We start from the raw sequence: 24,857 nt of genomic DNA, 5'->3' as shown, positions 1-24,857 counted from the left end.
AGGAAAAGGAAAAAAAAAAAAATTGGACTGTGAGGGGAACACCTAAAGAAGTGTTTGGCCTTTCCCCTGCTGAAAGGCACACTGATACCTCCAGGGTAGGTTGTGATTAACTGGAGCCAGGTCTCATCCCAGCCCACAAGGGATCCATAACCATTCGGCTTCCTTGGATGGGTTCAGTTCTGCAAACATTTTCATGAGAAATAGTTCCTGTTCTCTAGGATAATATAATAATATAATCTTATTGGGAGATTCTAAATGGATAATTTCAGCAGTGTACTAAATGCTCAGATTGAGGTTAGATAAAGGATGTCCCTCTCCATTCACCCCTCCCTCCCCTAGGAAGGTCTTTAGCCCAGCATGGGAAGGAATGTGCTGGTCCTGAAGAAAGCCATGTCTAGAAGAACTTAGTTCTTTTGCATCCAGTACCATGTCCTTGGTGACTAACTTAAGTCCCTATTTTAGAATTAAAGAGCACAGCTGGCTAGAATCAAGTCTTGGAAAGCAGGAGTTTAGGGGTTCTGTAGTGACTTTGCCAAAGAGTAACTTTATATTTATCTCCTACCTTTGTTCTTTAAAATAGGCATTATCGTTTTGTATCTTCCCTGGGCATGTAAATAATTGAGGAGACTCAACATAATTATTATTGGCCACATTGAAGTTAAATTGGAAACATTTTCATTAGCTGAAGAGAAAGTGATATCTGTTCCAGATAGAACCTCTGTGGTCCTGGCTGCATACTGTGGAGACCATTCTGGATAGTTATTAGTCTTCAAGGTGTTTACAGTGCCCAAGACAGACTTTATACTCATGAATTGTGTTCTTCTCAGTTTTCCTTTTGTCTCCCCCTTCCTCAAATTATAAAACCATGAAACATGCTTTTCTTGTTCTGATTACAAAGTATTACCTATAAAATCAAACCAGTTTAGAGATGTAAGCAGTTAAATTATAACTCCAGTAGCTTTTCTTTAAAGGGTCTCTTCCCTCCTAAGTTATAAGTGCCAGCCTATCTTCTTGTGCCCTGTAGGTTTTCTGATTTCAGATGCTAATGTGGTGTTCTGGGAAATACCTCTCCAAATTATTCCTTTTGACCTCCGACTCTTGCTATCAAGGTCAGTCACTTCACACACTACCATAATGACAGCTCTGTCACACCAAGGGCTTGGTCCACTTCCCAAGACCCGGCTTGGGTCCTATCAGCAAAATTCATCTCCCCCTACTCCCTCCCCCCCACACGCACACCAACTCAGGCTCCTCACTACCACAGAAAAGTACCCACAGAAGAGAAACTGTGAGGTAGGGTTGTTGGTTAATCTGGTCTATCTGGTCTTATTTTGCCCTCAAGGCCAGTTTTGTGTGGGATGGACAAGTGTACCTCATTTGGAGCTGCGAGTGAATGCTTTTCATTGGACCTACCCTGAGAAAGTGAGTGCGTGTGAAGAGTTGTTCATATGAGATGGAGAGTATGACCTGAAACCTCAATCCCATTATTCATTCTTTAATGTCCCCTTTGGCATCATTACTACAAAATAAAATTATTTGAAAGCATCCAGGGAAAAGTTTTTGACTTCCAGTTAAGAAGCAATTTAGACCCCCTTTTTAAAAAAGCAAATCACACACCAAAGCATTCTGTAATTCCATGAGCGAAGTGGAGATTTTTTTGTCCAGTGCTTTTCTTCTGGATTAATTGGCATGCTAGTGAGTCTCCCATGGTAAAATTTTTCATGCTCATAGTTTTCTTGTTTTCAAACTTTACCTCTTATAAGTACCTAATTCCTAGTATTAGATCTTTCTGTTTTCAGAGTCATGGAGAACTATTAGCAAGTCACTTGTGTTGCTGTAAATAAGGTTTTTTTTTTTTTTTTTTTTAGTTTATTTATTTATTTATTTATTTTTGGCTGTGTTGGGTCTTCGTTTCTGTGCGAGGGCTTTCTCCAGTTGCGGCAAGCGGGGGTCATTCTTCATCGCGGTGCGCGGGCCTCTCACTATCGCGGCCTCTCTTGTTGCGGAGCACGGGCTCAAGACGCGCAGGCTCAGTAGTTGTGGCTCACGGGCCTAGTTGCTCCGCGGCATGTGGGATCTTCCCAGACCAGGGCTCGAACCCGTGTCCCCTGCATCGGCAGGCAGATTCTCAACCACTGCGCCACCAGGGAAGCCCCCTGTAAATAAGTCTTAAAGTGACTTGTCTGAAAGCAGTAGGTGGAACAATTTTTTTCCATTTATTTATTTTGCAGAGTGTAGGTTCAGTAACATGTAGATGAGGATGACCAAGGAAATATTTGTGTATTGAAAATGTTAAGGTAGTTCCTTTCAGCACCCCTTTAATCAAAGCACTTGGCAGGGAAAACCCACTTTGGACCCATGTTCATATAGTCATAAAGAGAGTGTATGCACAGAAAAAGTCTGGATAGATTCAGTGTTAAGGAAAATCATATAAACTGGGGAAAAAGTCAAAAGGCTGACCACATGCCCTTTTAATGTCATCTTCGAGCATTTTCTAACAGGTTCACCCAAGGATTATTTAACTCTCTGCAACATGGTTCTCAAAGTCTAGTCCCCAAACATCAGCATCACCTGGAAACTTGTTAGAAATGCAACTTCATGGACCCTACCCCATACCTACTAAATAGGAAACTCAGAAATGGGTCCCAGGAATCTGTGTTGTAACAAGTCCTTCAGCTACTTCTGATACAACTGAAGTTTGAGAACTACAGCCCTAGGGGAATGGTAACTATGACATCTGAATAGTAAACCAATAATATTAATAAATAATGCTCACAGTATGGAAAAGTAAAAGTAACTTTTTAGTCATGCATAAAATACAGGCACCCCCAATTAGAATGGGTGCTTGTTTTATCTTGTATCAAACAATCACGCTTCTCTTGTAGTGCTAGGGTCTACGTGAGTAGACACTACAGTTGTGGGAAAGTGGCATAGAGACCAAACCAGAATTTGGCATCGCTTCACTGTTTTACCATCGTCTTTGCAAAAGTAAACGAGAATGCCTTGTAATTCTACCACTGTCTTTCATATGTGAAAATTTCTTCTGATTTCATAGGAATCTTGGGAAACATGTGAGCCAGTTAGCGATTTTAGGGAATGTTAGTTCTGTGTATAGGGTGCCTATCTGATTATCCAGTTTCCCACAGATGCCTTTTTGGCTTGTGTCTTGTTTTGAAACTTGCTCCATCGATCATATCTGCTGTGTGATTAGAGGCCTTTGGTGTTTGGGGAAAGAAGCCTGTGAGGATAACCATCAGCTCTGGGAGGAACGGGCTTAAGTAACATGTCTGTCCAAGTTTGACGTGGGCATATTTGGTCCTGTGGTGCTTGATGGGAACCGACTTGGGAGTGACACCCTTTCTAACTCCACTTCTGTGATACAATGATATTTAGACTGTCTAGAGCCCCAGTGACCTCATATTTTGAAGGCAGGCTGAGAAAGGTCCTAATGAGTAGAAAACCTTCATTTATAAGTTTTCTTGAGGGAAAGGTATTTATTTCATCATTTGTCACCATGATGATGATGGGCCTTTTAACTGTGGAAGGTCTTCTGTTGTCAGACTGCCCTATACTGTACAAGATTTCCAGTGACTCATTCCCTCTCTAATGTCATAGGTGGGTGTGTTAAACAACTATGTGATATCATTCTAGCTACTGTATGGAATGAATTGCTAGCACATAGGTGCAGTTCTTCAAAGTTTAGGACCTGATATTTTATCTAGGGATAGTCCATATAAAAGTTACTTTCCTTGCCCAATAATGTATGGTCATTTTGTTTGTTTGTTTTTTAATAAAGTTTGTAAATACTACTCTTTAAATAGCTTGCTTTTCTTGGAACTTTAAAACAGCAAATAAAGGTATGTAATTTGAAAATGAGTTTTCTTGTTTTTCTAAGAATTCTGGTAAAGATATTGTTTGCTTTCCAGAACTTGGATAAATAGACTGTTTATTCTTTAAGATATAGAAATTGCCAAAATTCATTGACCTCTGCAGTCTCTGATCTCACCATAAATTTAATTCATTTCATTATTTCATTTGTGGACCTTGCATTAAGATAATTGGGAGGGGAATTGAAGACCTTTTGCTTTAAACAACTTCAAAATAGGAAATATGTAAATTTTAAAAATGGTAAAATTAGGGGCTCTTGGCAAAGGCTTTACAATATTGATTTCTTCAAGTAACAAGAATTTTAAAGTATCCAATTTGCAACAAATAATGTAAGCATTACGTGCATGATTGGGTCACAGAAAATTTGACACACCAGTATCTTTGACCTCTTATCGCTGAACCAACTGTACAGAGGTTGTATGTTGAATTCTGTGCCCTCCCTCCCCCCTGCTTCATTGTTCTTGTAGGGTAATTTTCCCCCCACTTTCCTTATAAATTGAGGTGGAGAAGCACAATTTAACTTTTCACTATGACTCTATATAGCTGTCAAGATAGTATGATGCTGAAATTGAAGCTTCCATATGTGACATAAAACAGACCTTGGAAATTTTGAATGAGGGGATTCTCCTACTTCTTTGGATAAGAAGTAGAGGGAAATTTTTTGGCTTTCTTAAAGGTCAAGATATTTGAGAAGTCATTTCGGAAAGCCCTTATTTAAGATAATCCTTAAGGATTGATTTATCGTTGTCACTGGTCCCAGTTTATCTTTCTTTGGAGAGCCTGGAGAACAAATACAGGGTCCTGTCTATATTAGAGGTAGAGTGTGACCCAGAGCCTTGTGGAGAAAAAGAGATCCTAAGAATGGCCTTCTGTTCAATTTACTTATCTCTCTGTCTGTTCTAGGTCTGTGGCTTTAATTAATTAAGATTTAGGTTGTAAATCAACTATATTTCAATTAAAAAAAATTTTTTTAGTACAAAGGAACTTAAAAAAAAAAGATTTAGGAAAGAACTTTTTCAGCTTTGAAACACTCAGACCTTTTGAGGTGCCTGACTTGTTTGTGGTAACTACTCAGAAGGAATGTATCTGTGTGCATGAAGAACAATCTAGAGAATGAGTATAAGCTATGCCTCGGTATTCTCATCTGTAAAATGGAAATAAAGGAACTTCCCTGGTGGTCCAGTGGTTAAGACTCCACACTTCCACTGCAGGGGGCACGGGTTTGATCCCTGGTCTGGGAACTAAGATCCCACATGTTGTGTGGTATGGCCAAAAAAAAAGAAAAACCAAACATAAAATGGAGGTAAAACTAGAGTTTTGGAAGGATTAAATTACTTAATACACGCAAAGTACTTAGAAATGTGCTTAGCATATAATAAATGCTCAGTAAATATTAGTCATTATCATTAGTAGCAGTAGTAATAGGTCTTTTTTTTAAGTCTTTTAACTTTATTTTTTATTAATCAATTAATTTTATTTTTGTCTGCATTGGGTCTTCGTTGCTGCACGCAGGCTTTCTCTAGCTGCAGCGAGTGGGGGCTACTCTTCATTGTGGTGCATGGGCTTCTCATTGCAGTGGCTTCTCTTGTTGCAGAGCACGGGCTCTAGGCGCACGGGCTTCAGTAGTTGTGGCACGCGGGCTTCAGTAGTTGTGGCACATGGGCTCAGTAGTTGTGGCGCACGGGCTTAGTTGCTCTGCGGCATGTGGCAGCTCCCGGACCAGGGCTCGAACCCGTGTCCCCTGCATTGGCAGGCGAATTCTTAACCACTGCGCCACCAGGGAAGTCCCAGTAATAGTTTTAAGAAGCAGTCATTGTAATTTCTCTTAAAAGTCAGTCAGGTCACCCATCCATCCCTACCACCTTCCCCATACCCTGTAAACATAGGCATAGAATTTATAAAGTTAAAATCCTTTGTCTAAAGTAGTACTGTCTCTGTAATGATGGAAATGTTGTGTATCTGTACTTTGCAGTTCAGTAGTCACTAGCACGTGTGGCTAAATGGTGACTGTGTTGGGCACGCAGGTCTAAAGTATAGTCTTTACTTGGGTTTGATTTTACATATTGTTATGTTTTACAAACACTCTTTTTGATTCTATGACTAGTTTTTCCCCTTAAGAGGTATGTATTCTTATACTACATTTGTAATCTCTTTACACCCAGCAGTGGTAAACATTGGTTTGCCTTGCCTCATAAAGTATTGGTAATTTATTTCAAAAGATATTATAGGAAATATATAGTACACATGAAAGAGCAAACCCTAACTAGTCTTATCATGTTAACCATTGGTTTTTGTTTCCAAATCATAATTCAGTGTATTTGAGTTACCTTTCTGGGACTTGGGATGACCTCCCTTTCATATCATGTAGCATCAGTTACAGTTTCATTTCTATTGTACTTTCTTGAGCTAAATAGTTACTCTGCCAGGAATACTCTAATCATATTGTAGTAGTTAAATATGTCCACCAGTTCAGTTCTGTTCTCATAAACTTTGTGCCATGTAGAAAACAGTACTATCAGATGTCTGTGGCCAATTGACCTGGTATTAACGTCGTATTAATTTGCTTTAGCAATGATAATAACAGTACCAGGCACTGTCCTAAATGCATTATGTGATTTAAGTCATTTAATTTTCACAACCACTCTTTTATATGATCTATTTAAACACTGCAAATAAGCATCCTTGTATCTTTTCTTCTTTCATTTGCCCAGCTATCTTGTTAGATTAATCCCTAGAAATGCAATTTCTGATTGAAAGCGTATGCACTTAAACTTTTTTGATACAAACTGCTCATTTTAAGTTAAAAATCCTATTTTTGTTTGTTTCCATGTTTTGCTTATTGGGGGAACCTTGGTATGCTGCTTCACTTTTTTGTGGGGGGAGGGTGTGCCTCGCAGCTTGCGGGATCTTAGTTCTCAGACCAGGGATAGAACCTGGGCCCTCGGCAGTGAAAGCACGGAATCCTAACCACTGGACCACCAGGGAATTCTCTGCTTCTTCACTTTATACACTCAATTTAAAAGCTGGGATTTCCAGTATCTCAAATTCAAATCCAAATTTTAGTCTGGAAAGTTTTTAAGCTACTACTCTGCTGAAGTCTGTTACATATTTTATTAGCTTTTTCCAGCTTTTTCACAGTACTTAGGAGTTCCAGAGTAGGGGCAAGAACTTGAAGCTTTGTTTGGTATTTCACAAATTAAATCATTTTGGGGTAACACTAGCATTTTAACTAGACTGTTGTATTAGTTAGGCTTTCTAGTTGGACTAGGAGGCTTCCTCCTAGGAGGGCAAAAGTTTTTAACCAGAAATCATGAGATTGTATGAAAGACAACATATCATGAGTAGCCCCCTTAGTCGTGATTCCTGTGAGATATGAGGATAGCAAGAACTGACTCATGGAATACTTCACCTAGTGTCTCAGCAAGAACCATTCCTAGAGAAGACTTGTTTCTGTGGTCAGATCCTGGTCTGGATTGATGTGTGTTCTATTAGAAAAGTATTCAAAATATCTGATGCTCACTGCATATTCTGAGTGCTGGTACCTTCCTAGTAAATCATGTTGTTACTCTTTTTTTTTTTTTTTTTTTTTTTTTTTACCACACCACGTGGCTTGTGGGATCTTAGTTCCCTGACCAGGAGTTAAACCCAGGCCCTCAGCAATGAGAGCACAAGAGTCCTAACCACTAGACTGCCAGGGAATTTCCTCATGTTGTTACTCTTAAGTTGCATCCCAGGGAAGACAGTCCTCTTCTCCACCTTCTCAACCTCAGGACTGTGTAATCGACACCATTAAAGCAGTCTGAGCAGGGCTTTTCAAACTGTGTTCCCATACCCCTTGCAGAAGGGGGAGGCCAAGTTATCCACTTAAATTGGAGCACCTCAACAGCTATCATGTTAATCTACTGCTGGGATTCTTTCTGCTTAAGATTTCCTTTGAAAAATAGATCCTATAGCTTTAACAACAACAAAAATTATTTTTAATATACCAGTATTAGTAAATACTGGATGAGACAAATTACTTTGGTCTTGAGCAAACTAAAGGTGGCAGGTAGAGTAAGGGATTGGGAGAAAATAGCTATTGTTTCAAAGACAAGAAGCTCTGAAAAATGATGCTCCTGTGGGACATTTGTTAGCCGTAAAGTTTTCCAGCATAAGCCAGATTTCTATTGTTTTGAAATTTGGTCATCATAGCTCAGAGGTCCAGCCTGGAGGGCCTTAGTAGCCACTCTTGGCTGCAGTTTCATTGGAATGCTTTCATATCAAGCCTTGAAAGTCTGCTTCCATTGTGCTAGTGAGTCCCATAGCTAGGGTCCCAAAGGTCACTATGTTAACATTTGACTTATAGGACAAATGAGAACTGCATTCTGCCTCCTTTTTTTTTTTTTTACCTATGTTTGTTAGCAGTTATTTTTAAGTTGTATCTAGCCTCTATATATACTCCTCCCCGGATCCTTTACATGCTTTCCTTTGTGATCTCTGTTAAGCTTATTGAAGGGACGGACAGGAGAGTCAACATTTATTGAGTACCTGCTATGTGCCCGGCACTGTGCTAGGTGCTTTGAATATACTGTTTAATACTCAAAACAACCTTATGAGATATATAGTCTCATCCCTAATTTCAGGTGAGCAAACTAAGCCTGAGAGAGACTAAGTAACTTTCCTCTAATTCAGGTTTCTTTACTTCAGTTATAAAAGACGTATAAATTGGTGATGGTTTTCTCTCAGACCTGCAAACCCAGTTTTGTCTCCTCCTCTCCTTTATGCTTTGTAGTATTGGTTCCTGTTTTGCCACTCTTCCAGGAAAAGGTGATCTATAGACAGCCTACTTATGGCTTTTTGTGAGGCCCTGAATCCTAACCATGCTGTTATTGACTTCTCCCAGGGTCCTATCCTTCCCCCAAAGCTGGCGCGACTCTGGTTGTATACAAGGACCTGCTGGTGCTGTTTGGTGGTTGGACACGGCCAAGCCCTTACCCCCTACACCAACCAGAGAGGTTCTTTGATGAAATACATACTTACTCACCCTCTAAAAACTGGTAAGCCACAAAGATAAGATCCATCCTTTCAATCTGGAGTAGAAGATTTAAAATGTTTGGATTCCTTATCTTTTTTTGTGTGTCCAGGAATCTCTTTGAGAATTTGATGAAAGCTTTGGACTCTTTTCCCAGAAATACAAAATTTTTACATATGCACAGATTAAAACTTGAAGTTAAGAACACTTATTCCAAAGAGAAAATGTAGAAGACATTTATTCCTCTTCCAAGAAAAATGAATGAGACAGTTGAAGAATAGAGAGCTCTTCAGCTTTGGCTACTGATTCCCCAGGAGTGCTGTGGATCCAGATGATTCTTTACTCCCTGCTTTGTCCCCAAGACTGACTCCCAGTTGTTTTACAAACTTGTCTTTTTTAAATGACAGTAACCTCTGTTCCTTGTAATGGACTACTTAGTACAGGGCTCTTGGCAGCCTCTACTGATCAGATCAGGCCTCTAGGAAGAAATAGCAGGTGGTGTTCCTTCAGCAAACTAGGCCGAAGCAGCTAAGGAACCATAGTGGAATCCCTTGTCATTGTTTTCTCATCACTCTACCTCCAAGCCATACACATTGAGAAGTTGAAAGCGTACATAACGTTAGCAGATTCGTAGAAAAGGCACAAATACCTTGTGCCATCCTCCATTTATTATCCTGACAGTTTCTCTACTGAAGGTGATAGGATTGTCATTTTAAATGGATGCCTGCTTACTGTTTTCCACCTTAAACACATAAGACCAGAAGCAGAGGGGCTGACTTCTTGGCTTCCTCCTGTCTTTTTATATTAGGTGGAACTGCATTGTGACAACCCATGGCCCACCTCCCATGGCTGGCCATTCTTCTTGTGTGATAGACGATAAAATGATTGTCTTTGGTGGCTCCCTAGGATCCCGGCAAATGTAAGTATATTTGGTTTGCTCGCTATCAACCTGAACGTAAATACTCCTGGAAAAGTAAACTAGGTCAGAAAAGTAAACTAGTCAGGGTCAGTATTCCTGAACATGGTTCTAATTAATCCAAATAATTATCTCACGCCCTAGTATTCCATTTTCTGATTCTAGTCATAGACCAATAAGTTGAAAAACTCGCTCCATAGAATCAGGGCTATGTAGAATCTCTGTTTTGTTTGGTATGTGGTTCAATTCAGTGATCCAGTTCTGAAGGGGCCTCCACCTTGTCTGTTTCTACCTGTGCCTACAGAAGGCCACCCTCCAGGAAGCAGAGTACTTTTCCTTTTCTCCTTTATGGCCCAGCTCGTAACCCTTGGGGCTTTAGAGAAGGAGAGAGGTAGATTGACAGGACAGGTGGAAATGGTTCACTCTCCAAATAGGATGGATTGAGGGAATGGGTAGGAGCAAGAAAACTGTGTCAAGCCTGACATCCTCTGTGAGGTGGTTCTCCCTGCCCACTGTCCTCCACCTCTGGCCACAACTGGCCAGCTCAGGCCAGACCCAGAGCAGTCTGTCTGAATCACTAGGTATCTGCTTTGGCATTAGGAGCAGTAGTGGTCATTTCCCCTGTGCTTTGAAATGGAAGTTGATGAGCCGTCAGCAATAAAACCATTCCAGATCCAACCCTGTTCCCCCTTAGGGTACCTTCCATCTTCTTATTTTAAAACAGTGTGGAGTAGACAATGTGAGCTCTACCCTCCAGATGAGAGGGTTTAGGGCTTTAGGTATTGGAGCTCTTACTCCTGTGTTCCTATGTGTGAATAACTGACCATAGAGAGGGGACTGTAAAATAGAGACTGCCACTTAGGAGTCTGTCCTTGCCATACTGGTCCCTTGAGGGTTGGAGATGCCAATTTGTCCTTGATAAAACTGCAGCTTTCATTAGCCATGGTGAAATTACCTTTTGTAGCCAAAGTCAATAAATCTTTATCTCCTGGACAATGATGGAACTGCCTTTTGAATACTTTTTTTCTCTTCCTTGTGGGTTTTGCCTTTGAAAGACTATATCATGACTAGTATCTATTTCCTGCTATCACCAATTAATTAACTCTTACTTTAGGTATTATTGTTTGGCTACAGACATGACTCAAATGAGGCCTTATGGGTCAATGGAAAGAGCAAAGGTTTGAAGGTCTCCTTTCCAGGGAAAGGAGGGGAAGAAAAATATAGTTGAGTGCTAACTATGAGCATGGCACTTTTGGGGGGCATCCTTATGAATGTAACTTCATTTATATCAGTTCTTGTGGTCCCTGAGAGCTCCCAACTGCTTCATTCTTTTGTCCTTGTCTTATAGGAGCAACGATGTCTGGGTCCTTGACCTCGAGCAGTGGGCGTGGTCCAAGCCGAACATCTCCGGCCCTAGTCCTCATCCTCGAGGTGGCCAATCTCAGGTGCTCAGAAATTAAAATAACTATTCAGCAAACACTGTAGCATCTTTCAGTTAGAACAGGAGAGGGAGGAGGGAGTCAGGTAAGATGCCAACATACATAAGCCAAAGAGAATTTATCATTCTTTTTTGCTGGTATTTATTTTTCAACTTCTAATGGGTTATAATTATTTTTGTTGGCTTTATATTATGCCTCTCCTGAAAGCGTTTACTTTGCTTTTATATTTTTCAAGAGAACGCTGCACTTTATGTGGTTGGCACTCTCGTGTTAATAATATTTGATCAACAAAGAATCCATTCAGGTGAATCATCAGTAATTTGTTTACAAGGATCAGAATTGACATGGTTTGGGTAATGGAGATCTTATGGTAAATAGAATACTCTCATTTGGGAGCTGAGTAGACTATTTTCATTTACCACTGAAGTATAGGAGGTCAGATGCCTGTGTCTTTGTAGGTTTATTTTAAATTTCTTCCTCTCCCCAGATTGTCATAGATGATGCAACTATTTTAATCCTTGGAGGGTGTGGCGGTCCCAATGCTGTGAGTATTGCTGGTATGGCGTTCCCATGCACATGCTGCTAAGTATTCAAAACTTGCTTCCCCTGTCTCGTCTTGTAAAAGTGTACAAGGCCATTTCTGTAGCATTTTTATTTAGAAAATACCTTTTCCACTTTGGATATGTAGCCTTTGTATTTTCTGGCCTTTTTCTTCACTCTCTTTTTGCAGGGGGAAGCTTTTCATCAGAGACATTCGTCTATTGAATATTCATATCTAAAGTCTTCCTAACTCCCACTTAGTCTTTGGGCTATAAGGTTTGCTGCTGTCATTTTTTCAAGGAGGGGTGGGACAGAAAAGCAGGTGGATAATGGCCAGAGTTCACATGGAATTTATTTAAGAATGCAGATTCAGACATTCTGGATATGTATTATCTACCCTTTCCATCAGTGTACACACACACAGATACACACACACACATAAAACCACAGGCAAAATTCAAAACCACTTAAAATTGATTCATGGGGTCACAAGTACAATTTCATGTGCCAGGCCAGTGGTAATATATGAATGAAGGAATGGCTAGAGATTTTGCTATTCTTTCTGAAGAATTCACGCACTCTATGACAGACAGCACAACTTTGAGATTCCAGCTCTGTGTGTGTATGTGTTTTGTAACATGTACCACACCTGAGTCCTGTTGTTGGTGCTTCTCTTACAGCTGTTCAAGGATGCTTGGTTGTTGCACATGCACTCAGGTCCCTGGGCCTGGCAACCACTCAAGGTAGAAAATGAAGACCATGGGGCCCCAGAACTGTGGTGCCATCCAGCTTGCCGAGTAAGTAGGGAACTGACAGGCCAGCAGAAGGAGAGGTCCTAAATTCTAAAGCCAGATTAACTCATCAGATTTCCAAGCAACTTTGTATGGAAATTGAAAACCCCTTGATGTCACAAAAGAGGTGGACATTGACCATAGCTTTTTGGGTATTTCTCACATACATGAGCCACTAGATGGAAAAACTTAACACGGGCCCCACTTATCCTTTAAGCCCCAGCTTTAAGCATCTCTTTGTCTCTAAAACTTGCCCCAGGGTCCCCCAAACAAATACTTGATTCCTTCCTCCACTCTACCCCTATTCTGTAGAGATAATTCAAATGGTAGCACATGTCTCCCTGTAGCAACAAATTGTTCCCATTGTCTATCCCCACATCTAGCCTAGAGGGCAGACTGCATTCTTTTCATCTCTACATCTCAGGTACCTACAAAACACGTGGCACATCCCAGATGCTCATGATAAAATGTTTGGTGGTTAAATGAATGATCAGAACTGAGCACAGGTTTTTTGTCTTCCAGGTAGGGCAGTGCGTGGTGGTCTTCAGCCAGGCTCCTAGTGGGCGAGCCCCACTCAGCCCCAGTTTGAACTCTCGCCCATCACCTATCAGTGCCACTCCTCCAGCCCTAGTTCCCGAACCTCGAGAATACCGCTCTCAGTCTCCGGTAAGGAGTATGGATGAAGCTCCCTGTGTTAACGGCCGCTGGGGAACACTGAGGCCCAGAGCGCAAAGACAGACCCCCTCAAGTTCCCGAGAAGGAAGCCTTTCCCCAGCCAGAGGAGATGGCTCTCCCATCCTCAATGGTGGGAATTTATCTCCAGGACCAGCAGCTGTAGGCGGCTCTTCCTTGGACAGCCCTGTACAGGCTGTATCTCCTAGCACTCCATCTACCACTGAAGGATATGACCTAAAAATGGGACTTTCTTTGGCCCCCCGACGAGGGTCACTACCAGATCAGAAAGATCTAAGATTAGGATCAATGGATCTGAACTGGGATCCAAAACCTGCTTCCAGTAGCAGTCATATGGATGGTGTGGACAACAGAACAGTTGGGGGAAGTTTGAGACACCCTCCTGAACAGACAAATGGTGTGCATACCCCGCCGCACGTGGCCAGTGCCCTTGCAGGAGCCGTTTCCCCAGGTGCCCTGCGTCGGAGCCTAGAAGCCATCAAAGCAATGTCGTCCAAAGGCGCCCCAGCCTCCGCAGCACTAAGTCCTCCACTGGGGTCTTCTCCAGGCTCCCCTGGGAGCCAGAACCTGAGCAGTGGAGAAACGGTGCCCGTTCTCCGCCCAGGGCCTGCCCAAGGAGATGGACATTCCTTACCTCCCATTGCCCGGCGCCTGGGCCACCACCCTCCACAGTCCCTAAACGTTGGCAAACCCTTGTACCAGAGTATGAACTGCAAGCCCATGCAGATGTACGTGCTGGACATTAAAGACACCAAGGAGAAGGGGCGAGTCAAGTGGAAAGTATTTAACAGCAGTTCTGTGGTTGGGCCTCCCGAAACCAGCCTGCATACAGTGGTGCAAGGCCGGGGTGAGCTCATCATCTTTGGGGGACTCATGGACAAGAAGCAGAATGTGAAGTACTATCCAAAAACAAACGCCTTGTACTTCGTGCGGGCGAAGAGATAATCTGTTCTGGAGCCCTTTCCCTGCCGGTGGCTTTTAATGTGGAATTTTCCAGCGTGCAAGCCTTTGGACTGAGAATTGAGAAAACAAAGGACAAAATTACTCTCATAAACCAAACCCCAATTCCCAACCTCACTCACTCCGGGCTGGGATCAAATCTCCATTAAGAAAAGAATTATATAAATATATATTATATAGCCAACTCTGTTTACAAAGAGGGAGAGATCTCCGTCCTGGTTCCGATAAAATTGTTGCTGTGTTTTAGCAGAGGCTGTGCTGCCTTTTTCTACTTTGCTGATAACTAGACCAAGAATTTAGGGAATAGATTAATACCAGAACCTTCCTAAAGAAACTGAAGAGCCACCTGTAAATCTTATTTGGCCTTCTTAGAGTTAGGAAAAGAAAGGGCATATGTAAGACGCACGACTAGAGGTTTCAGATTCCCATGCCTCAGGGGCTGGCAGGGTAAAAGTAACCTGTAGAAAACAGTTCTTCTCCCCGCCCTGCCCCGCCCGCAGAGGACCTGTGAAAACTTCTTTTTGCAGTAATGCCCTATGCCTGGCCCTATTCTGCTCTTTGTGACTGAGGAAAGTTACCCAACAAGGGATTTTTTCCCACGTTTGTGTGCCGGGATCATCGTGAAACAAAGTTTATGCAGAAACACCTAGTGTCCATTGGTCTTTGCTCTCTCCATGTTTCAGAAAACATTCTGGTGTCTGATTGTGGAATTTTCTGACAATCATATTTCGTTGCAGTTGCCAAAAACCACATTTGTTCTCTTTTTCTTTCCCTTAAAACCTGATCCTCAGAGGCTGCCTTTTCTATTTATAGGCTGCTTTTCTTCCCTCCTTCCTCCCTTCCTCCTTCCCTCCCCACCCCTCCCTCCCTCTTTTTCTTTAATATGTGGGTTTTTTTAAGCCCTAAAACCTTTCGCACTTTCCTTTATTAAGCTTGGGTGCCCAGAGAAATCTCTTAGAAATATTTCTGGAATCCTTTTTCTGGTGTCACTAGGGGACCAGTAGGGAATTCTGAGATGCCAGTATCATGAGAAATCCTTGAAGCATCAAAAGATACTGTTTTACCTTATGGGCTTCTTTTCATTTCCAAAGCACATTGGACACACCCATCCATGTTTATAGAATGTGGAAATTGATCTTGGGAGAGAATCCCAATAGCAGTTCCTTCTAGAAATGATTTTTGCCCTTGTTCGTGACATGCATTTTTCTGCCTGGCTGTTGACTGGTGATTGGGTTGAATATCATGTGCTTGGCCTCTTTGATGCGTGGCTGACCTGGGGAGCAGCTCCTTCTTTGTCATTGTCTTGTTTACCTGTCACCCAGACAAGGCTTGGGTTTTTACTTTCATGTCATTTCTGAGATAAGGTATAACCAGCCAGAGCATTTTTTTTGGTTGACACAGGAAATTACAAGTTACCAGTCTCTAAACCATGGCCTGGACATAGGAGACATTGGCACCACTTAAGTGTGGATTTTTCTGGTGATTTCTCATCAGTAGAAAGAGGATTTTTATTTTGCCTTTAGGGTTTAAATTTCAAAACACTGCATTTCTCATCCCCACACTCCCCTTTTTCTTGTTAGCATTTCCCAAGCGCAAGCCTGCTACAGCTGGCCCTGGGTCCTGGCTCTCAGCCAGCTCTTAGCAGTCTGATAAGTCTGTTTTCTCCTGTTAACGTCATGTTAAATCCTTTCCCCTAGCCATTAGCTCTACAATGTGGTCTTGGTGGGAAAGCGCCCCTGGTGCCAAGCCCAGGAAAGGGCCAGCTCATGGGGAGGGGTATGTGTTCCAGAAACTGCTCTATGTGCTCCCTTAGATGAGGAAACTACCATGTGCCTACTTACTGTGGTGTCCAACTGCTCGGAGCTCAGCACTTAGCTTTCCAGACTCTCTGCTCTGGGCCTGTTGCCAGTCCTTCTTTGGCAAAGACTGTTTGATCATGTGGGGGTCCTTATTCACAAGAGAGAGCTAGCCTAGAAGATCAGCAATTTTGGCATTATTGCTATTGCTGAACCTTGTTTATGACATTGCATTTGTGCATGGACAGTGCCTCCAAACTCAGTTCCTACTTAAGTATAAAGTATTTGGAAGCCTGAAAGTTCAGAATCTCAACTTTGTAATCTTTCCTTTTGTCCTGTGGCCTTCCTAAGCCCGCTGTTAACTTGTTGATTCCTTCTACTTTCCCCAAGTAGGCAGGCAACAGAGATGATGATTCTCTTAGAAAGTAACCTGGCTCCTCGGGACTCCGTGGCATCCCAGTATTACCCGCGCCACTTGGAACCAGACGGTCTGTTTACAGCTCTTTAAGAAAAATCTGCCTCTTCCGCACCTGGTGGTGTTGGCCCTGGCGGCTCCTGGGCATTGTGGTCGTGTATCTTGGGAGAGTGACTCAACATAGTCAAGGTGATTGTCTCCTCGGGCCCTTGTGAAGCCGCCCCATGCAGTGGAACTTCAGGCGTCTCAGCTGAGGTGACCATTTGCACAGCGCCATGGATGCTTCAGTCAGATCAGATTTAACCACAACTCTGGTTTTGACATGATGCCAATTTTGTCTTAAAATTCACTGAGGAAGATGAGACAAAATATTTTTTTAAACCCTCGGGAGCACGTAAAGTAAATATTTATCAATATTTAAGTATTTAAAATACATTTTTGTTTCTACTTGAAGCTTTAACCCCCTTCCGTTCCTGCAAGTGTGCCTTTGAGAGCCCCCATGTCACATTGACTCCACTGGCCACCTCATTGACGTCGTGAGAATTTTAGTCTCTTCCCGTCCTCTTGAACAGAGCTTCCTGTTTTCTCATTTTGCAGGCTCTGCAGCAGAGAGGGTTCTGTATTTTTGCTCATGTTTCTGCCCTGCTGCTACACTTCGGTGGTGGGTTCCACAAACCACCACCCACCCACCGTACATTTGGAAGCACACGTTTGGTATCAAAACAAGCTTAAATTTTAGTTGTAAGGCGATACTGGGCTTACTCTCTTCCCAGCCCTCTAGAGATTGATTTCATTTTAACGTTTGAGTTTTCTATCAAGAGCTGAAACCACGAACTATCCTAGGAACTGTGTCCAAACTCTTTAAAACAGAAGAAGAGGAAGAAGAAAGAAAAGCAACTGAAGTCTTGACTTTGGAGGACAGAAAGCCACCAGCTGATGGAGAACAAAGGGATGCTTCCTTTTCCTTTCACTTTATTTTTCTGGATTTCCTTCTGCTTTGCTTCTTCAGAGTGACATTCCTGGTTGGTTTGTCTGTCTGTCCTTGTCCTTGTAGTGATCCTGGTATGGTGATGTGCTCTGCTTTGCATTATCTGTGGTCTCTTAACAGCACACAAGTCAGTGGGGAGGATCTGAACACACGCAGGGGCAAGGAAGCCGAACTTCAAAGCCTGTACCCCATGCAGCCTCCCCATGAACTGCAGAAGGCATGTTCTGCATGGTCACCAGTAAGTGGCTCCCTCCACCATGTTCACTGTCAAATGAAAGCAACCCTTAGGCATTGGCTCCACTGTACTCTCTCTCCTCGCTCTGCTCCCTTCCCACCAACCAGGGTTCATGTCAGTGCACACCTGTTGTGCCCTGATGAAGCTGGTGCTGTGAGTGATGTTTCCCATACAGCTCGGGGGTCCTGGGTGGCTTACCCTGAGATGATCATTTTAGGCACATAACAGTGTAGGAATGAAAAGTGGATTTGATTTCATTGATATTTAAATCTCTGTCGATTTCATTTTTTGTTTATGTTTTCCCCAATGACTTTTTAGCAGTTTAACAAATAAAACAAAATGGATAGAATTGTCTTAACTGTTTTATTAGTATGAAGGAAAGAAAGCAAGCTGTGACAAAAAGCAATTGGAGATTGAAGTTGGAAGCAAGGTAGTTGGAAAGATACTCCTCCTCTAGGAGGGTTGACCGTCCCTGAGGACGTCATTTAATAAAGCAGCTCTCTCCATCATGCTTGAAGGACTCAGTGTTTCAGAGCCTCAGTACCACCCTGCATTGGAGACCCAAGAGAGGTGATGAGCTTGGAGCAGCGGCCCAGGGACCAGGATGACATCTACGCCATCACTGGGCTCCTAAGCAAAGATGAGGACACAGGGCCTCCGGGTCTTGAAACAGCATAGCAAATGGGGGTTCAGAACACAGGCCTGAGCCCTATAGGCCTGTGGCTAATTCTGCCTTCCGCTATTTACTACTTAATCTTGGATACAAGTTTCCTATCTATAAATATAGTTTCTATTTTATAGGATCATGAGGATTAATTAAAGTTGTATATGAAGAGCACCAGCACAGTGCCTGGCACATAATAAATGCTTAATAAATAGTGGCTGTTATTTATAATTAGCCCTTGAAGAATATACGTGATCTTGAATGAAGTGCTGGGCAATGTGTGTATATTGTTAGGAGCATGGCCATACTAAAGATTATGCATGTCTACAGTTGTCTGAGTCGTCTTTTACATGTCACCATGAGAACCTCTGAGGCTTTTGCCTCGAGAACAGTACATAGCAGCTGCTGCCATCAATCAGGTCAGAATGGTCTCAGTAGTTTCGTCTCCCTTTGGACTTTATTCTTCGGTTTGCCAGTTGAATTCAGCCTCTAGCTCGTGAAGGATTCTGCCTGGATTCAAAGGCACACTTAGGAGTCCCTCCCATCAAGCCTCTTAGATAGCCTCATCCACCAGAGGGCAGAGAGCAGAAGCAAGAAGAACTACAGTCCTGCAGCCTGTGGAACAAAAACCACATTCACAGAAAGATAGACAAGATGAGAAGGCAGAGGGCTATGTACCAGATGAAGGAACAAGATAAAACCCCAGAAAGACAACTAAATGAAGTGGAGATAGGCAACCTTCCAGAAAAAGAATTCAGAATAATGATAAGATGATCCAGGACCTCGGAAAAACAATGGAGGCAAAGAGCGAGAAGATGCAAGAAATGTTTAACAAAGACCTAGAAGAATTAAAGAACAAACAAACAGAGATGAACAATACAATAACTGAAATGAAAACTACACTGGAAGGAATCAATAGCAGAATAACTGAGGCAGAAGAAAGGATAAGTGACCTGGAAGACAGAATGGTGGAATTCACTGCTGTGGAACAGAATAAAGAAAAACGAATGAAAAAAAATTAAGACAGCCTAAGAGACCTCTGGGACAACATTAAACGCAACGACGGCTTCCCTGGTGGCACAGTGGTTAAGAATCCGCCTGCCAATGCAGGAGACACGGGTTCGATCCCTGGTCCGGGAAGATCCCACATGCCGCGGAGCAACTAAGCCCGTGCGCCACAACTACTGAGCCTGTGCCCTAGAGCCTTCGGGCCACAGCTACTGAAGCCCGCGTGCCTAGAGCCCGTGCTCCGCAACAACAGAAGCCACCACAATGAGAACCTGCGCACAACAATGAAGACCCAACGCAGCCATAAATAAATAAACAAACAAACAAATGCAATGACATTCACATTATAGGGATCCCAGAAGGAGAAGAGAGAGAAAATATTTGAAGAGATTATATATAGTCGAAAACTTCCCTAACATGGGAAAGGAAATAGCCACCCAAGTCCAGGAAACGCAGCAAGTCCCATACAGGATAAACCCAAGGAGAAACATGCCAAGACACATAGTAATCAAATTGACAAAAATTAAAGACAAAGAAAAAGTATTGAAAGCAGCAAGGGAAAAACAAAAAATAACATACAAGGGAACTCCCATAAGGTTAACAGCTGATTTCTCAGCAGAAACTCTACAAGCCAGAAGGGAGTGGCATGATATACTAGTGATGAAAGGGAAGAACCTACAACCAAGATTACTCTACCCGGCAAGGATCTCATTCAGATTTGATGGAGAAATCAAAAGCTTTACAGACAAGCAAAGGCTAAGAGAATTCAGCACCACCAAACCAGCTCTACAACAAATGCTAAAGGAACTTCTCTAAGTGGGAAACACAAGAGAAGAAAAGGACCTACAAAAACAAACCCAAAACAATTAAGAAAATGGTCATAGGAACATACATATCGATAATTACCTTAAACGTGAATGGATTAAATGCTCCAACCAAAAGACACAGGATTGCTGAATGGATACAAAAACAAGACCCATATATATGCTGTCTGCAAGAGACCCACTTCAGACTTATTTCTAAGTGGTAGAATTATAGCTAATTTTAGTATTTGTTTTGCTTATGTATATTCTGTGGTAACCACAGGTGTTTCTTGTGCAATAGATATCTAAATTAATTAATATTTTTTAAAAAACATTCAAAAGAAGTCAGATTCCATCAGATTTAGGTCAATTTCCTGTGTCTCCTACATTTAAAGGATAAAGGAAGAGAAGGACACAGGTTTTCATGTAGGTAAAAAAAAAAAAAAAGGCACACTTAGTATCATTTGGGGGCTGATGACATGAGTCTGCCCACCCGTGTGGGAGCCTAGGAGGAGTGTGGGGGGGGCTACAGCCCTGAAGCCACTTACTGAGTATGTGCCAGTTTCTTATACCCCTGGGTGTTTGTGCCAAGCACTGTTATGTTCTTTTCATTCAGTGCATACTGAATGTTAACCTTATCCCAGGCTCAGGTGCTGTAAGCCTGCGGGTCTCATCCTGTCTGCACAGTTGTGTTTCCCAAGCTGCAAGATGAAACTTTTCCATTTCTAACAACATGTGGTCTGATGCTTTCTGTTCTGTTTACTGTACTTTGAGGCATATAGCAAACTAGACCATGGTGTGAGGAAGGGTCTTGGGTACGGAGGGCCCATGTGCTGGCAGCTACTGATTTGGTGGTGGTAGGGATAGAAGGATTGTTTTGGATGCTTCCACAGTTGCCCTTGCAGAAGGGTTGGGCTTGCTCCTTATGGCTCTATTGGGCTAAACGAGGTCCAGTAGGTAGAAGCTCTAGAGAAGGCTCATTGGGAAGAACTTTGTACCATCAGAGCTCTATGTAAATGAGTGGAACCAGTGTGGCATCACTGGAGGAATTCAAGCATTGCCTGGATAGTCAAACTATGGGATGTTGTAGAGGAGGTGATGTTCGGTGGGTAGGGTGCCAGTGGTGATCGGTGGTCTGGGAAGACCCCACATGCCCAGCCTTCGGGATGGGTCAGTCCCGTAAGGCTCCCTGACAGCTTCCTAACTCAGTCCGTCTGTGCCAGGGGCCATGCTCCTAACTACTGATGAGCAGCCTCCCGCTCTGGAAGGGTCAGAGCATGAAGACAGCAGTGTGATTGACCCCACGTCAGAGGATGTGTGGAGCAGAGAGGAGGGAACTTGCCAATCTGAGGAGAAACCTTAATGTCAAGGAGAACACAGCGCAGAGAAGAGCCGTGACTCAACCCCAGGCCTCGCAGGAGTTGGCAGCCACTGCCCTCCCGTGCAGTCCCAGCACAGTACTCCCTGGCCACTTGCCTGGGTACTAAAGGGCCAGAGGCCTGTGTACATTTGGGTCTGAATCACAGCACCCAGCCAGCGAAAGGGCAATGCCACACTGTCCTGTCTGCTTCCCGCATCTCTACAGCTCTTCTCCAGCTGGCCCCTGTGGGGAAGCAGTGCAGGAATCACTGACTCCAACAAGGAGACAAAGGCCTTGCCCGTGCTATTACTACCCTGAGCTAGCTCCTCAGCCCAAGACTTTGCCTCACATCACCCTCATCCGGGGAACCTGGGAAAGACCAGGCTGTGAGCATCCTCAGGTCCGGGTAGTACAGGAGGCATCAGCTCGAAACCCTGCAGGCTGGTCTGCTTGTAGTGTCACCACAGGTGACTGGGGTTTACCCTTCTCACCTCTTCCAGAAAGAGCCAAGAGAGACTGAGGGAGACTTCCAAGAGAGACTGAGTGTTTAAGCTCTTCCTCTTCTTCTCACCTCTCCAGCTAAAGTCTGCCTTTTGCTCTCAATGGCCGTTAACTATCCCCTTCTCCCCACAATATACCATTGACAAAAGCAGTCCAGCATTCTTGTGGATTCTTTATGAGGTAATGATTTCACTATTGATGGAAGTATTCAGGCAGAGACGGGTAAATTGCATGGGAGGAGATGACAGAGATGATTTATGCATCAGATCAAGAATGAGACCAAGGGACCTCTATATGCCCTTTTAATTCTTGAGACGTGGTTCTGTGGACTTAGAACTTCCCAGAGAGGCTGCAGGACAGGGACATAGGCACAGACTTTGGACCAGGAAAGACCTTGGTTCAAAAGCTGTTGCTGTCTCATTGAGCTGGGGCAAGTCATCCCACTTCTCTGAGCCTCAGCTAAAACGGTTATGATGCTGCTGGCTTCACAGGTTAGCAGTTTAGCTGGAACCAGCAATAATTGCTAGTCTATGGCATGGGTGTGATTCCTCAAAAGGCCACCTGGGGGCACCCTGTGAAAGGCTTCAAGTCCTCCTTGACACTATCAGAAGCAGTCTTGAGAAGGAAACTAAATGGGCTAGAGGAGAAAATTGCCCATTTCTCCTCCACCTCTCTTGGTAAAACCTGGGGAGGACCCCTTCTCTGGCCTCTGCCACGCTTCTGAGCACCATCCCGAAGCTGGCCGGCCTGCCCTCTCTGCTCCAGCCCCCAGCTGTGGGAAAGCCAGCGTTTTCCCCATGGGGTTGGGCTCTGGGCCTGGACCCTGTCAGTATGCACAAAGCTGAGCTGAAGTTTTAAATGCCTAAGAGGCCTGGCGGAGTGTGCCATGCCCCCACCAGGGAGCCTGTCTGCCTGCCCACTGCAGGGAAGAGAAGGAGGGCTGAGGGCCAGGCCTTGTCAGACAGAAGCCTGGGAGGAAGAAGAAAGCTCCTGCTCTGGGGCCCTGGGACCTGGGCTGCTGCCCACTCATCGGCAAGGCCGGGAGGGCCCAGGACTGCCCTGGGGATCACTCATTCTCAGCACACGTTCCCTGAACGTCGACTGACCCCTGAGGCACTGGGCACAGATAAATCAAAAAGAGGCCTGCCCCCGGAGGAGTTCACAACCTCATCACACGCCAGGGAGTGTCACCTTGGCTGAACAAAGACTACAAATCCTGAGCTTCCGAGGCCAAAAGACAGTCCAGTTATGTCATACTAAAAGATGAGAAGGTGAAGTCAGTAGAACAACCAACACAGCCAGCAGGGGGCAGGACAGTTGAGAAGAAGCCAGAGAACTAGGAAATTGTTCTCCTTGTCCTGGCCTCACCCTGCTAAACTGAGGCAGAGGGCAGATGAGGACCGAGCCTTTCTGGGAGATCCCAGGTCGGGGGGGCCCAGGCCTGGCCTCTGGCAGTCAGTAATGCAGAATATGCAGGCCTACAGGCCTCAGACTGGGAAGACAGACTCCCTGTGCTCCAGGAAGGGTGAGAGAAGCTGTGGGGAGTCTGGCATGTCCAGAGGAGCCAGTATTCAGGGCTGAGGACAATGCAGAGTGACCAGAGGTCATCCCCTCAGATGTAGCAGGGACAGAAGCTCATGACCAGGAAGGATCTACGGTGGGAGGAGAGAACACCTCTGACAGACGCCAGCATGGATGAGGCCATGGCAAATGTACAGAGGAGAGTTCTCTCTGGAGCAGGAGGCCCAGAAAGGCCCAGGAGGGATGACGTCTGAGGGCTGTGTACCCCACCCGCACTCCACCATGCTTCCCTGGCACTTGGATAAGTGCCTCCCCGCCACCCCACTGAACACGAGCCCCAGGGCCAGAGGAGGGGGGCATGAAAAGGAACAGCCTTGTGAAGACTGAGTGTTTAAGCTGTATGAGGAATGAGGAATCACTGAACTTAAGTTTGCCAGGAGATTGCTGGATTAAAATGTCTACATAGCAGAGACAGATTAAATTGAGTCCGAGGAAACAAAGCTCTATTTCTCAAATGTCTGAATCGGTGGAGGTAAAAACTTGTACTTGCTCCAAATAGAAGGAGAGGAGTCAGATGAAGTGCTTGGGATCCACAAGGGCTAAGGATGAGAGGGATTCTGGCAAGTGCTGGAGGAAGGAAAGAAAAGGGTCTTCCAGTAGAGGGAACAGCCTGTGCGAAGGCACAGAGACCCGGGTGTGACTGGCCCCTCCAGAGCCTCGAGGTCAGTGTGACTGGAGTGGAGAGAACCGGAGAATGAATTGGAGATGGGGGACGAGAGGCAGAGCCCAGGAATGGGTGCCCGAACCCAGACAGTGGCAGCGATGAGAGATTAGAAACAGAGAGGGAGAAACATCAGCCTCTGGTGGCCAGCAGGATCTGGAGGTGGAGGAGGAGGTGTCTGGCCAGTGTGGATTCCTGCATTAAGCAGATATATGGTACCCACTGTAAGGGGCACTTCCAGGCCCTGCCCCTGCCCTGTGGAATTTACATTTCAGTGGCGGGTCAGGAGAAGGGACAGACAAATGTGTAAACAACTAAGCAAGATTATTCCAGATGAATACTATGAAGAAAATAAAAATGGGATGTGACAGAATGTGATGGGGTTGGGCTCATCAGAGCGTCCTTTCTGAGGTGACATTTCAGCTGAGACGGGAATGTAAGAAACAGCAGCCATGTGAAGATGGGGGGAAGAGAATTCCATGCAGAGAGAACAACGGGAAGAAAGGCCCTGAGGCTGGTGTGAACTTGACAAGTTCAAGGAGGAGAAGCAAGGCCAGTGTGGCTGGAGTGTCGAGTAGGGGCAGAGTGCACAGGTGGGCCTTGGAGG

The 24,857-nt window shown here is 44.1% G+C and overlaps 1 protein-coding gene across 2 annotated transcripts in view; it reads left to right on the top strand.

The window, feature by feature from the left end:
• The window catches only part of FBXO42 (F-box protein 42), an 88,026-nt gene extending 70,005 nt beyond the window's left edge, over nt 1-18,021 (top strand). For both annotated transcript variants that reach the window (XM_068538985.1, XM_068538984.1), the window contains 6 exons: nt 8,771-8,924; nt 9,708-9,818; nt 11,164-11,260; nt 11,742-11,798; nt 12,475-12,591; nt 13,108-18,021. In XM_068538985.1, coding sequence (XP_068395086.1) covers nt 8,771-8,924; nt 9,708-9,818; nt 11,164-11,260; nt 11,742-11,798; nt 12,475-12,591; nt 13,108-14,223 — 1,652 coding nt within the window. In that variant the 3' untranslated portion in view covers nt 14,224-18,021. The remainder of the gene's footprint in view (nt 1-8,770; nt 8,925-9,707; nt 9,819-11,163; nt 11,261-11,741; nt 11,799-12,474; nt 12,592-13,107) is intronic.
• The last annotated feature ends 6,836 nt before the right edge of the window (nt 18,022-24,857 follow it).

Source organism: Eschrichtius robustus, chromosome 3, assembly GCF_028021215.1.
Source record: "Eschrichtius robustus isolate mEscRob2 chromosome 3, mEscRob2.pri, whole genome shotgun sequence".
NCBI lineage: Eukaryota > Metazoa > Chordata > Mammalia > Artiodactyla > Eschrichtiidae > Eschrichtius > Eschrichtius robustus.
Note: the sequence above shows the minus strand (reverse complement) of the source record. Positions and strands in the feature narration are given on the sequence as shown.